The sequence below is a fragment of the Fringilla coelebs genome, assembly GCF_963513975.1.
Source record: "Fringilla coelebs genome assembly, chromosome: 24".
Taxonomy (NCBI): Eukaryota; Metazoa; Chordata; class Aves; order Passeriformes; family Fringillidae; genus Fringilla; species Fringilla coelebs.
In genome coordinates, this window is record NC_140050.1 from 4,667,771 (window position 1) to 4,682,685 (window position 14,915).

General features: G+C 42.5%; 1 protein-coding gene across 1 annotated transcript in view; it reads left to right on the forward strand.

The window, feature by feature from the left end:
• Positions 1–14,915, forward strand: part of CPAMD8 (C3 and PZP like alpha-2-macroglobulin domain containing 8) — a gene marked incomplete at both ends in the record, with an annotated part of 65,267 nt that overhangs the window by 42,427 nt on the left and 7,925 nt on the right. Inside the window, 6 exons of the mRNA XM_084221341.1 lie at positions 2,987–3,074; positions 9,026–9,100; positions 9,700–9,805; positions 9,890–10,000; positions 11,301–11,516; positions 11,975–12,049. Of these exons, the coding sequence (XP_084077467.1) occupies positions 2,987–3,074; positions 9,026–9,100; positions 9,700–9,805; positions 9,890–10,000; positions 11,301–11,516; positions 11,975–12,049 (671 nt within the window). The remainder of the gene's footprint in view (positions 1–2,986; positions 3,075–9,025; positions 9,101–9,699; positions 9,806–9,889; positions 10,001–11,300; positions 11,517–11,974; positions 12,050–14,915) is intronic.

Consider the following 14,915-nt stretch of genomic DNA (forward strand, 5'->3'; position numbering starts at 1 on the left):
GTGGTTGTAGGACAGAGTCATCCCAAATTACAAATGTGATATGATTCCCTTGCATAAGGATGAAAAGAAAAAGTTTTGGATTATTTTCACCACTTGGGTTGTAGGACAGAGTCATTCCAAGGTCATTCTTGATCATTTCAGTGCTAACTGCATGTCAAAGGTAGAGAAATAGAACAAAACCTTGAGGTTTTATCACTGAGTTTCATTATTGCCTCTCCAAACCCTGAAAATTACAAATGTGGTGTGATTTGCTTGTATAAGGATGAAAAGAAAAGTTCTGGATTATTTTCACCACTTGGGTTGTTGGACAGAGCCATTCCAAGGTCATTCTTGATCATTTCAGTACCAATTAGAGGAATAAGAAAACCACCTTATGGTTTTATCACTGAGTTTCATTACTGCCTCTCCAAACCCTGAAAATTACAAATGTGGTGTAATTTGCTTGTATAAGGATGAAAAGAAAAAATTCTGGATTTTTTTCTTAAAAGCTTCAAAGAGCAAGGTAAATTCAGCTGGTTGACTAATGTCTTAATTGTGTCAATAGTTTTTTAAATATTACTGACTTCACTTTATTATTTGAGCTCCTTAGTGGTTCAGTTTTGGATGCCAAAAACTAACAGAAGATGCTTATGGCAATGGTATGAATTTGGAATATATGGGAAAAGCACAATATATGCAGATATTTGCTAATAAGCCCTTAAATTCCTTATCTCCTTGCTCCATATAATGAAATGTAAAATAACTTTAAAGTGGCATGATCCAGAAGTTTCATTTCTAGCTCTCAAAGCACTTTGCAGAGACATGAGCAGTTCTGTCTCATTTTATAGATTGGAAAACTCAAATTATTATGAGAAAACAGCTTGGCTATAGACAAACAGCAGCAAGAAGAATTTCTGACCTGTATTAAATCCACTTACAAGTTTTGCTCAGACACCTTGGCACTGCTGCAGTCATCAGGGGCTGCTGATCTCTTTAGAAAGCATTTGGACTTTTAGGGAGGTTATTGGGAATTTGACCCAAGAGAGATAAAGCCACAACCAGAGGAAATAAAGAGGGCTCACAGCATCCTGCTGTGCATCAGGAGAAACCCTTCCCAAGAAATTCAGAACTAATTTCATGTTTGTGAACCAGGAGCAGGGCAGGTGCTGCTTCTCTCCAACAGGAGAGCTCCAGAGAGTGCCTCAGATGGAAATGGAAAATTGTGGCTGCCTTATCAGGGCTTAATAGGAAACTCTGTTTCCCCTATCAGCTTCTGTCCCTTCCTTCCTGCAGAGGCAAGGGCAGCCAGGGACTGCAGCCCTGAGCAGAGCTGCAGGGCCCCAGGAAAAGCTGGGATTTGTTTTCCTTGTCCCAAACTTGCCCTTGGGGCCGTGTTGTGGCACAGGCACTGCCCCCAGGTGTCACTGTGCCAACCCCTTCCCCCCCTGCCCGAGCCCTCAGCCTGTTTTGGGGAGAGGATAAAATTCCACAGTGGTGTCAGAGGCTGAGGAGGCTGCCCTGCATCAGCACAACCTCTCTGCTGATAGCTCTGAAACTCCTGCCCTGGGAATTGCTGCAGCTGAGGCAGAAATTTGAGAGGAAGCCCAGGGCAGGGAGATGGATTGCTTGGAAAGGAAACAAAAGCAAATGAAATCTTCCTTTCCTCCCCTTCTCCCTGTAGTGATGCTCTCAGCTCCATCATCATCATCTTGCTGGGGCAGTGTGGAGAGAGGAGTGCAGCTAAGGGTGACAACTGAGCTGTTTGGGGCTGGGGGTGTTCTCAGGATGGGATGAGGTCTTGTCATGCCCAGTGACATCCCTGGGGCACTGCTGAAGGGTTAGGGAGAGCCCAGGCTGGAAAACAGAGAGCTGTGATGTGCAACAGAGGCTGGGGAGATGCAGACAGAGAGATCCTGGATGATTTATTTGGGAGTTGGGTCTGTTTGAATACACTTTGCATGCTCTTGCATCTTTTGATGCCCATTACCAAGAGGAGCATGGAGTTGGATGGGAACTGGGGAGGTTTAAGGGCTCTGGGAGCCCTGAGTGCCTCACCCAGAGCCAGCTGGCTCTGTCCCCAGGCCACCTCCTGCCACTGTGGCACCCCAACCTCAGCCAGCTCACCACCCCTGAGCTGAGGGGGCTCCAGAGAGAGGAGCCAGCTCAGAGCTGGCAAATCTGGTGCTGGAAGCTGTGGGGTTGTGTTTTCTCAGAGCTGATGAGCCCTGCTGGGCCCAGCCCAGGTGAGGCACAGCAAACAGGTGAGCTGCCAAGGAGGGAGGGCTGGGAGCTGCTGGCAGTGCAGAGAAAAGGAGCTTTGTTCTGGGATTCCAGGAGCTGTCTAAGGATGGACACTCCTCTGCCATGCTGCAAAAATTGAGATTTTGCTCCAACAGCCCTTCTCTCCACGCCTTTCTGTGTGTGGGGGTTTGTGCACATTTTTAAAACTCAGTTTGAGATTTTTCTGAGTTTTCAATCAGACTCTAGAGGATGATACAGGCAGGGATTTCACACCAGTGAGGCAGTGACTTTGCTGACTCGTTAGCAAAAGCCTTTTTCTCAGTGCCAGGGGTGAAACAGGCACTTGTGAAAGCCCAGGACTGAATGACCTTGCCTGGTGTTGGGAATTAGCATCCCTCTCCCACTAGAGTCCATCCACAGCTCTCCTCTCAGGGTGGAACAGAAGTTTCTTCTGCTCCAAGGGTTTATTTCCTTTTCCCAAATGCATTTTCTCAGGGATTAATTGAAAAAGAAAGAAAGCAGCCCCACAGGTTCCTGCATCTCTGTGTTCCAGGACATCTCCCACCCCCTGTGAGCTGGGATCATTTTGTTAAATAAAAGTAGAAAAGAGGATTTTTAAAACCAACTTGTGGCTTTCCCCAAGCACTTCAACGAGGAGAGCCTTTTAATGTGATATTTTTTTCTTCTTCTGGAGCTGGTTTCTCCATTCTGAGTTCATGGATCTTGAATTTGCTCCCATTTTCTCTCTTTTTGTTCCCATGGGAAGATGGCTGCACTCTGGATCCTCAAACATGGCTGTGTTGGAAGTGCCTCTGTTCTCAGGGTTTCGGGCAGATATTGAGAGCCTGGAGCAGGTAAGGGATGGGATTGGGGTGGGATCCATGGGATGGGATGGGACCCATGGGATGGGATCAGTGGGATCAATGGGATGTGATCAATAGGATGGGATCCATGGGATGAGATCAGTGGGATATGGGATCCATGAAATGGGATCACTGGGATGGGATCAATGGGATCAGTGGGATGGGATCAGTGGGTTCGATGGGATGGGATCAATGGGATCAATGGGGTGGGATCAGTGGGATGGGATCAATGGGTTCAATAGGATGGGATCCATGGGATGGGATCATTGGGATCACTGGGATGGGATCAGTGGGATGGGATCATTGGAATGGGATCAATGGGATCAATAGGATGGGATGAGATCAATGGGATGGGATCAGTGGGATGGGGTCAATGAGATCCATGGGATGGGATCAATGGGATCAATGGGATGGGTTCACTGGGATGGGATCAGTGGGATGGGATGGGATCATTGGAATGGGATCAATGGGATCAGTAGGATGGGATGGGATCAATGGGATCCATGGGATGGGATGGGATCATTGGAATGGGATCAATGGGATCAATAAGATGGGATGGGATCCATGGGATGGGATCAATGGGATGGGAGTGCAATGTTTGGATGTGGATCTCTGCCTGGGAGGGGTTCCCTCTGAGGGGCAAGAAGAGTCCATTGAGTGTCAGAGCACTGCAATTAAAATTGGGAAAGCGGAGGAAGAGATTTCACTTGTCAAAAAATCTCTGAAATGAAGGAACAGTCATTCAGAGCAGGCTGAGCAAACCCAGCCCAGCCAAGCCCAGGTTTTCCTGAGCCAGTGCACAGTAATTAACTGAGAGCCCTTGGAAAAGCTGAGGTGCAAATGTGCTCGAACAGGAGCTGTTTATGGCTGCTTAGTGAGCTGTGTTATCTCCAACATCTGGATCCCATTTCTTTGGAGGCTCTGTGTCTTGGAATTTTTTTGCCCTTTTTATTTTTTTTTCCTTTCTCTCTGGGAGAACATGGTGTTTCTTGCAGCCAAGCTGAGGTGGACAGAATGTGCCTCGTGCCCAGCCAGCCCTTCAGGGCAGATGAACTGTCATCCTGAGCTTTGCTTTAGATTTGTGGGAGTATTCCATTCTTTACAACCCATTACATTTTGTGGAACGTTGCATTCATTGGTGGGGTTCTTATGCTGCAAAGATTTTTTTTTTCTAAGGACTGTTTCACTGAAGAGGTGTAAAATTTAGAGGTGTAAAATTTTTGCATCCTTGAGAGCTGGCAAAAATATTTTGCTTCTAAAGGACCTATTCTGTTAATAACTTTATATTGGGAAGGGATCTGAGGAAAGAATTTGAAAGTAGAATCGTTGGGAAATTAAATTTGATATCATAACTCAAGGAGGAGTGCACATTGCTTTACCTTCTCTAGGATTTCCCTTAATTTGGCTGATTTATAATTGAAACTGAAGAGGTGTAAAATTTTTGCATCCTTGAGAGCTGGTAAAAATATTTTGCTTCTAAAGGACCTCTTGTGTTAATAACTTTATCTCATTATATTGGGAAGGGATCTCAGGAAAGAATTTTTAAGTGGAACCATTGTGAAGTTTAATTTGATGTCCTAATTCAAGGAGGAGTGCACATTGCTTTACCTTCTCTAGGATTTCCCTTGATTTGGCTGATTTATAATTGAAACACCATTGCATTTTCTTGGAGGAAAAAACCCTCTGGAGGAGGTTTACAATCCATGTCAGAAGCTGCTGTCAGATGTCCCTGAAGCCACAGAAATTTTTGTATTAATCCCTGAGAAGCAATTGCATCCTTTCACAACAGGAGATCAGATATGAAGTTATTCCCATAAAGAGAAAAAAACTGCATTTATTTATATCCATTCACAAGCTGCATGTGGAGAAATCTCTTTTCAAATCCAAGCATGTAAAATGAGTCACTTTTTATTTGCCTCTGGGTCTGATATTCTCTCTCATGCAACCAACTGAATGTTCAGGTGGGAGTAGGAGTTCTCCAGCATCCTCATGGGGAAAAAAAAAAGGAAAATTGAGGTGAGGAGCCTGCAGTGGGTTTGGTTCCTGCTTTGCCCCCTCTGCTGAAGGTGCTGGAGTGATGGTCATGTCTAGGGCTGTCAGATACATTCTCATGGAAATAACAGCAGGAAAAAATATGGATTAGAACCAGAGAGAGCTCCAAGTGTCCCAGGAGGAGAACAACAGGATATCTTCATGGTGTTAAACCTATGGAATGTTCTGTGAGCAGAGGGAAAGGGTCAAAAGAAACAGTGTGAAGGGTTTTCACTGCAGGAGAACAGGAAAGTTCTCAAGGAACATATTCCTGTACTCCTTTTCTCTCCCCTGTTCTTCCCCTTTTTCTTTCCCCTTTTTCTTTCCCCTTTTTCTTTCCCCTTTTTCTTTCCCCTTTTTCTTTCCCCTTTTTCTTTCCCCTTTTTCTTTCCCCTTTTTCTTTCCCCTTTTTCTTTCCCCTTTTTCTTTCCCCTTTTTCTTTCCCCTTTTTCTTTCCCCTTTTTCTTTCCCCTTTTTCTTTCCCCTTTTTCTTTCCCCTTTTTCTTTCCCCTTTTTCTTTCCCCTTTTTCTTTCCCCTTTTCCCCCCCCTTTTCCCCCCTTTTTCCCCCACTTTTTCCCCCCACTTTTTCCCCCCTGCAGGGCCTGGAGGGGCTCCAGGAGAGCTGGAGAGGGACTGGGGGCAAGGATGGAGGGACAGGACACAGGGAATGGCTCCCACTGAAAAATTGAAATTTAGATGGGAAATAATCCCATTTAGATGGGATATTGGGCAGGAATTGTTCCCTGGTGCTCACCTGGACAAGGGAACCTCAGAGCCCAGGGACACCTCCAGGGACACCTCAGAGCCCCTGGCAGGGCCTGGAGGGGATCCAGGAAAGCTGGAGAGGACAAGGATGGAGGGACAGGACACAGGGAATGGCTGCCACTGGGAAAGGGGAGATTTTTGTGGGATATTTGGAAGGAATTGTTCCCTGGGAAGGTGGGGAGGGGCTGGAATGGAATTCCCAGAGCAGCTGTGGCTGCCCCTGGATCCCTGGCAGTGCCCAAGGTCAGGCTGGACAGGGCTGGGAGCAGCCTGGGACAGTGGGAGGTGTCCCTGCCATGGCAGGGGTGACACTGGATGGGCTTTGGGGTCCCTTCCCACCCAACCCATCCTGGGATTTCTTCATGGCTACCAAACAAGGGCCCAACACAAAATTCACCCACTGCAGCCTCACAATGTATTGTGGACCCCACCTTGAGCACAGCCAAGTCCCACCTTTGCCCCTGCTGCCTTTTCCCTGCCCTGCTGTGGAGGGGCTGGGCTAGAAATCAACATTTTCCGACATTTTCTGACATTTTTTGATTTTTCCCTGAGCCCAGGCCTGGAGCAGCCCCAGGGCAGCTCTGCTTAATGAGGGCTCTGTGCACAACCCACCACAAATCCTCCTAATCATGCTGGATGTCGACAGGGTCAGGAGGTCACCCTGGGCTGGGATGGATCAAACCCCGGCACAAAAAATGCGCTTTTAGCTGAGCCCAGCAGTTCCCGGCGGCGCCGGCGTCTCCAGGCCCTCATAAAAGTCCTGTCTGCAGCCATGAGGAATAACAGCCACCAGCAGGGCCCTGAAATTAGGAGGACAAATTAAATTGGCCCTTTCCAGGTTGTGGGGGCTTCCAGAGATGGGGCTTGGCAGGAGCAGGGGGGTACGAGGAGGAGCGCTCTGCTGGTGGCAGGTCTGGCAGATTTCAGAAAGAAGCAATTCTGCTTGGTTTGTGTCATTCTAAATCATAATTAAAACTGTTATTAATCTATTTATTATTATTAATATCGATTGGTAATTATTATCATAATTATGATAGTAATCATGATTATAATTCTTTTAGCCTGCGATCTCAAAGTAACTCAAGATATATAATAATATATATTAATATTACATTATTAGATATAATTATTCAATTTATTAGTAATAATTATGATAATCATTATGAAAATATAATAATAATGATTTGTTCCCATTTCTGTAGAGATTTTAGCCTGCAATCTCAAATTAACACAATATATATAATAATATATATTAATATTATATTATTAGATAGAATTTTTCAATTTATTAGTAATAATTATGATAATCATTATGAAAATATAATAATAATGATTTGTTCCCATTTCCACAGAGATTTTAGCCTGCAATCTCAAAGTAACACAATATATATAATAATATATATTAATATTACATTATTAGATATAATTATTCAATTTATTAGTAATAATTATGATAATCATTATGAAAATATAATAATTATTATTTGTTCCCATTTCTGTAGAGATTTTAGCCTGCAATCTCAAAGTAACACAATATATATAATAACATATATTAATATTACATTATTATATAGAATAATTTTTAGGTTTATTAGTAATAATAATGATAATTATGAAAATAATAGTAATTATAATGACTTGTTCCCATTTCTGTAGAGATTTTAGCTGCAATCTCAAAGTAACTCAAGAGATATATAATAATATATTAATATTACATTATTATATGTAATAATTATTAGATTTATTAATAATAATCATAATTATGAAAATAATAATTATTATAATTATTTGTTCCCATTTCTGTAGAGATTTTAGCCTACAGTCTCAAAGTAACTTAAGAACAATAAAAACAAAATAAAAACAAACCCAAAACCAGAAAAAAAAATTTTAAAAAACCAAAAAGACTAAAAAAACCCCTAAAACCAACCAAACAAACAAAAAAAACCCCACAAAAAATCAAAACCAAACCCCTAAAAATTCCAAAAACAAAAACAAAAAACACAAGCAAACAAAAAAAACCACCAAAAACCCCCACAAGAATATTTTTACAAATGGGGTTGTCTGACAGAGGTGGAAGTGGGAGAGTTTAGAGCACAGAATTATAGAATAGAGTGCTCTGGCCCTATCTTGGCTGTTCAAACTTTGATTAAAACACAAAAATCCTTTTCCACAAAAACCCTCATCCTCCCCAGCTTCAGTATTAGGGATTTTCCTCGTGCCAGATGCATTCTAAATACAAATTATCAAAATAGTAATCTAAATTCTAAATACAAATTATCCAAATTGTAATCTAAATTCTAAATACAAATTATCAAAATAGTCATGCTTGATCAGGCAGGACTGTCACAGTATTGAGATGTTCCAAGGGCAGAAATCATAGGAGCAGCTTTTGGAGAATTGAAAATGAAGGTTTGGAGATATGGGAAGTGCCTTTAGAATGTGTGCAGATAAAAAGATAAAAATATAAAAATGGGGTCTGTGGGCCTGCCTGGGCCATGCAAAGCCCAAATCCCAAATCCCTGGGCTTGGAAGGGAGAGAAGCTGAGGAGCAGAGGCCTGGCCTGACCCCATTTGTCAGAAGGGAGGGTGCCTGGGGCTCTTTCAAATGACTGCTCCCTTCAAATGGGAGGATTAATTTTCCTGGCAGAAGAATGTTTTGGATTTTTCAGCTGCTGGGAGGAGGGGACCCTTCAATACCCAGGGAGATTCCCTGGTGGTCTGAGAGGTGTAAATAAATAAATAAATAAATAAGAGAGTTCATTGAGTGGTTTGGGGTCTCTGAGGTCTTGCTGGAGCCTTGGCACTGAAAACAATCTGGGAGCTGCTGGATGAGATCGTGGATGAGGCAGCAGCAGAGTCCCAGGGGGATAAGGAAGAGCCCTGAGCTGATGCACCTTGCAAGAATTCCTCAGCAGGACAGGCAGGGACACACAGGTGGCTTTTCTCCTTCTGTCATTTGACAGCAACTTCAATCCCTTTGCATTTTCCCTCTCTTATGGAAACACCCTTTTCCAGCAGAAGAAATCCCTGGAGTTTAGTGTTTGATCAGTTTTCTAAGCAGCCTCAAATCTTATTCTCTCATTTCTACCTGTTTTCTATCAAATGAGATTAAACTAAACACAATGATTTTTTTTTTCACCCCCAGTTATTGATGAACAAGCAAATTGGGCTAAAAAGATATGAAGTGGATGGAAGAAAAGTCCTGTTTTATTTTGATGAGGTAATGGCTTTGTTTCTTATAATTATGTTGGATTTTAATGAGAGGCAAATGAGCAGGGGATGAGGCACAGGCAGGGTGTTGGGGTCCCTCAGGGGTGAGGATCACCCTGCAGCTTTAAGTGGTTTTTGCTTGAGCTGCTTTTGCTTGGAAAGTGAAGTATAACAGAGGCAGGTGATTCCCTTCAGCCCATGGAGTGGTTTTGGGTGGATATCACTCAGATTTTTGCTTTGAAATAATCTGATTTTCAGGTCCAGCTAGCAGTGCTAAATGCAGAATGATTTAGATATCCCAGCACAGACCTGAGAGTGGAAGGTGAGATCTCTCTTGGCTTGGTCAGCAGCAGGAAATTTTCTGGTGGTTGTGGGCAAGCCAGGGAGCACAGCTGGAGTGTCAGTGGCAAATATGTGTTTTAAAGGTCAGCCAAGCATCCTGGTTTGGTTCACTCTGTTTGGTTTTTATTCATTTAAAAAGTTCATTATCTCTGTCCCTGCACTTGGAATATTGGAGGTATCTTTGTGCTTGGCATTTGAGGCGTGTGCTGTGTTCATTTCTCTTCATTTCAAGTGTAATTTTTGAGTCTTTCTGACCATTTCTCACAGATTCCCAGCCAGTGCATGACCTGTGTGAAGTTCCAAGCTTTCAGAGAGCACATAGTTGGGAAAACAGCCCCTGTTCCCATCAAAGTGTACGATTACTACGAGCCAGGTTTGTGCCTGTTTCCCTCTGATCCCTGCTGCCAGCAGAGCTCCAGGCTGGAGGCTCAGCTCTGATTTCTCCTCCTTGCTGCAGCTTTTGAAGCCACTCGATTCTACAACGTGAGTGAGAACAGCCCCCTGGCCAGGGAGCTCTGTGATGGCCCAACCTGCAACGAGGTGGAAAGCTCAGCCAGCCAGTGGGTTGGTGAGTGACCCCAAAAGCACACAGATCTTTAGGAAAACTGAACTCAGAACATTTATATTCTGAGTTATAATATTTTATATTATATAAATATATAAAAAATACATAAATATATATTTTTAATACTTATACAAACTCATATATTTATATATAAATATATAAAATTATATATTATTATATAATATTATGAATTATACTTAGACAAATGTTGTGTTTCACTCTCTGTGTTAGTATAATAAAATAATATCATTTTATATTATATTTATATATAAATATATAAAATTATATATTATTATATAATATTATAAATTATATTTAGACAAATGTTATATTTCTCTCTCTGTGTTAGTATAATAAAATAATATCATTTTATATTATATTTATATATAAATATATAAAATTATATATTATTATATAATATTATAAATTATATTTAGACAAATGTTGTATTTCCCTCTCTGTGTTAGTTTAATAAAATAATATAATTTTATATTATATTTATATATAAATATATAAAAATATGTATTATTATATAATATTATATATTATATTTAGACAAATGTTATGTTTCACTCTCTGTGTTAGTATAATAAAATAATATAATTTTCTATTATATTTATATATAATAGAAAATATTATAATATCATATATAATAAAAATATAATATTATATATTATTCTATAATATTATAAATTATATTTAGACAAATGTTGTGTTTCCCTCTCTGTGTTAGTGGAAATTTCACAAAGGTTTGGGGGGTTGCAGTGTTAAAGTCAGGACAAACAGAGCAGTGGTGCTCTTCAGGCACCAAAGTGACTGATTTGCTTCAGAGGCAAGATAAAATGTCTAATTCTGGAAGAACCAGCACAAGGGGAGGTGTGTCAGTAAATGAGGAGGTAAAAAAATCCTCACCATGAAGTTTGGGTTTCCTTCTCACTAATATTTCTTACCATGCAATTTGGTTTTCTTTCTTTCCAATATTTTGCAGTGGAGTTCCACAGTTAACTGTAGGATGACTGAACAATTTCATACATCCATGAATGGAATAACTTGCCCCAGAAACTGTGTGTTCCTTTCTGTGCTCTGTGGCCAAAATCCAGTTGTTTTACCCCAAGTCAGGAGGCTGTTGCACCATGGCTCTTTCAAAAAGGCAGCTTTGTTCCCAGACCTTTTAACCTACAAAATCCGTAATTCCTCTTAGAAATCTTCAAGAATTCAACACAAAAACTGATGATCGGTGAACTATTCCCATTCCACCTTCCCTGTGCTGTGCAAAACTGACTGGGCTGTTTTTAATCCCCAGGCTTTGTCCACTCTGGTCCTTGCAACAACATCTTTGGCTGCCTGGAGGACGAGCACTTCGAGCAGTGCCTGTGCTCGCGCGACTGCGGCTTCGACGGCGAGCCCGTCTGTGCCTCTGACGGCCACATCTACCCCAACCACTGCCAGATGGAGGTGGCATCCTGCAGGAACAACACCAGGATAGAGCAGATGCCCATGTCTCAGTGCTCTTCTGCCTGTGGGTTTCGTTTCCTTCCCTTTTCTGTCGTGGTTTGGCTGCAGGATGTCACAAATGGTCATTAGGGCAAATTAATGTTCCATACCTGTGGTGGGGAAAGGAGAATTCTGAACTTGCTCTGTGTTATCATTTTGCTGTTCATAGTATAGCTGATTAAGTGATAAGGGCAGCTGCTTTTCAGCTTGAAATAACTGGTTTGCTGTTCTCATGGATACATGTTTTACCAGTCAGAGTGAATTGAAGAGAAAATGAGTGATACTGTTTGATCTGAAGTGAATATTCCTGATAAAAATTAAATCCATGAAATGTAGCATGCTTTGGAGATTCTGCATGGGCTTTCAAGGTGTGTAGTGTATCAGGGAACTGATTATGCCACCTCTGGAAATACAAACCTTTATTAGAGAGGCATTATTAATGAATTATGTGACAAATGAGTTTATTTTTCTTTGTATTTGCAGCCAAGAACTTGCCAGAAGAAAGGGAGGCACACTCCCACACAGCTGAGCAGCCCAGTGTTCCCCAGACTCCAGCAGGTAATGCAATACTTTTGCATTTATCCAAAAGCTTTCTTAAATAAGGTTAAAATTTATCCTATCTCTGTGCTAAGTACAAGTGGCTCTCAAGCACATTTTAAATAAAGATGCTGGATTTCTCCATCTTATAGAAAAGATAGAATATTCAGAAATCAGAAAAAAGATGAAGAGGTCAGGGAAGCTGAGGATGAGAGGTATTCAGTAGCAGGCAGCTCTCCTAGTCTGTTCCTTCCAGGAAATCATGCAGGAATCCTGCCCAGCTCAGCACCTGCAGGATTTAGATAATTGTTTGTAGGAGTGGACAACTAACCCTCCTATTTTCTCAGCCTTGCTGTGTTTGAACAACACACTCTCTGTGATCTTTTCTGCCACTATTAAGCTGGAAAGATCCCATTGAAAGCCAGGCTGATGTAATGATTTCCAACAAACAACTGAGCAGGACGTGCCAAGAGCCCAAACCAGTGCAAGGACTCAAATCCAGGTGGATTAACTTTGTCCCTGCAGTTCTGTGCAAAAATGGGGCTGGCAGTCTTGGTTCTCTCAGAGCTGCTGTTTGGAATAAAGAGCCTTAGTGAACAAAAATGTGAAGGTCAGTGGATGGAGTGACCAGGAATTTGGCTGCTCATTTTATTTGGTGCTTATGTTCGTGCACTTTTTTCCAAGACTCGTGTCGAACTCACTCATGGCTCACAATAAATCTCACCAAGAAGCAGTGGAGGGTCAATAGAATAGCTTGTTTCATGCTGTTTCTAGTAAATAAACTGGTCTAGATTTTTCCTGGCTGCTTTCCACTCATTAATTTTCCCCTGGCCTCCAACTCTCCCAACAAATTGGTAAAACCAGTTAAACTCTTCAGGAGAAGAATTAAATTCAGGCTCCTCATGTCCTCCTTGTACACCAGAGTCAGACTGACACATCCAACAGGAGTTACCATCCTGTTCTTTCCCTTCTGGACAGCAGCTGAGGGACAGTTTTCTTATTAAGGTGCAAAAACATGGTGAATATTCCATTATCACATTTTCTAATGGTCATTCAGTCTTAGTGTTTAATGTCTCTGCTGCTTTCCTCCCTTTTTTTTTTTTTCCCTGTACTTACTGTGAATATATTTATATCTTGTTGCCTTTTATTCTAAACACATACCATGTGTTCAGTATGGAAAATTTGCAATCTGAACCCTTTCAAGCATCATTCCCAAAGTGTTTCATTTGGGCACTGCTGGAATGTGAGGCCACACCAAGGTCTACAGAAATGGGGCTGCCATTACATAATTTTCAAATAAAAATTTGATATGATTACCTGGGGAAAAAAAAATGATGGAGCTTGATGGTAATCCACAATCAAAAAAATGTTTAGAACAGAGTTTCTGAAATAATCTGCATTAAACTCAAAAGGAAAATCCCTCTGTGGTTTCTGTTCTGAATTGACAGAAACAGTGCTGGTCAGAAGGAGCAAAAGAGAAAAATCTGTAATTGTAATGCAGATTTTAGATGCACAAACTTTTGTCAAAGCACGAGCACTTGGAGCTGGCTTTGTCCTGGGAGTGCCCAAATTTCCTGGCAGGAGGATGCTGAGCTGGGAGCAGCCATGGCAGAATGAGCATTCAGGAATCAAACTGACTAAATCCCACCCCAGGAAAAGAGCCCAGCATGTGATTTTCATTAATCCTCAGGGCTCCTCTCAGGTCAAGCACACGGGACATGAATCAAAGTGCAGCAGATGAATGAGCCCCTCCTCGGGCAGGCTCTCCTGGGCTCGCTGCTGCTGGAGCATGTGATGGGGTTAAGTCGGCTCAGGTGCTCCAGCAGGGGCTCTGCTGAGCCGTGCCTAAATCTGGGACTTCCTAAAGGGATGCAAAACTCCAGGAGCCGAATCAAGCTTAGGGCAGGTTGGTGTAAAACCAACTGGGTGTGTTAATCTGCAGGAAATGCTGGGTTCTGAGAGAGGCACGTGGTGTTTGTGCTGTCTGGGAGCCTCCTGTGTTTGCCATGAGACTGCTGCAGCTCAGCTCGGGCTGATGGATGCTTTAATTGAGGGCTTTAATTGAGGAGCAAGCAGCTGCCTCCCAGCCAGCAGTGGGAATTGCAGGATGTGTTGGGGCTCCCTCTGGCACACACAGAGCCACAGTGAAGTTCCACACAGGCCAGTGGGTTTGCTGGAATAAATTCCAGCTGTTCAAGATGAGTAATTGAACAGAGATGGCCCTGAAAGGTCAGGATGCAGCGCTGTTGCTGTTGTCAGAACATTTTAAAATGCCTTCCCAAAGTCTGCAGAGAGGCAGAAAGGCTGAGGTTTGACCTTAAAACTTTTTCTGAACAGATGGGTGGGATCCTCCTTGCATCTGTAGATGCTCTGATTGCCAGGGAAGTTTGCAGGGTGACAGGACTCAGCTGTAATAACTCCTGTGTGAATCCCCTTCCTCAGCTGTTCCTTCTCAGGTGAATTACTGAGTCTCAAAAGGGTGGGACAGGATTTTGATGAGTGGACCCAGCTCTGGGTGTGCTCATGTGCCTTCACAGCCTGCTGCAATATTTGTTTGGATAGAAAAGCCTGGAGCAGGAGCTGAGTTACTGATTGGGATCTCACTGAATTTCTGGCTGTGCCTTTCCTGAGATCCTTGTCACTCCTTGGGCACGAGGATCTGGATGGATTTTGGAGCCTGTGAGATCCCCAGTAGCTCTGATAGTGTCTCTGTGATGCAGTGGTGCCTTGATTGCTTCCACACATCACTAACTCTTCTGTTCTTCTGCACACAGTGAGATCAAAGTGTCATGCAGAGGGAGATGGCACAGGGGATTCACTCTGCACCCTGAAAATCTCTCCTCTGACCAGGCACCTCAGGTAAGGAGAGCCCCACCTGCATGGGAAC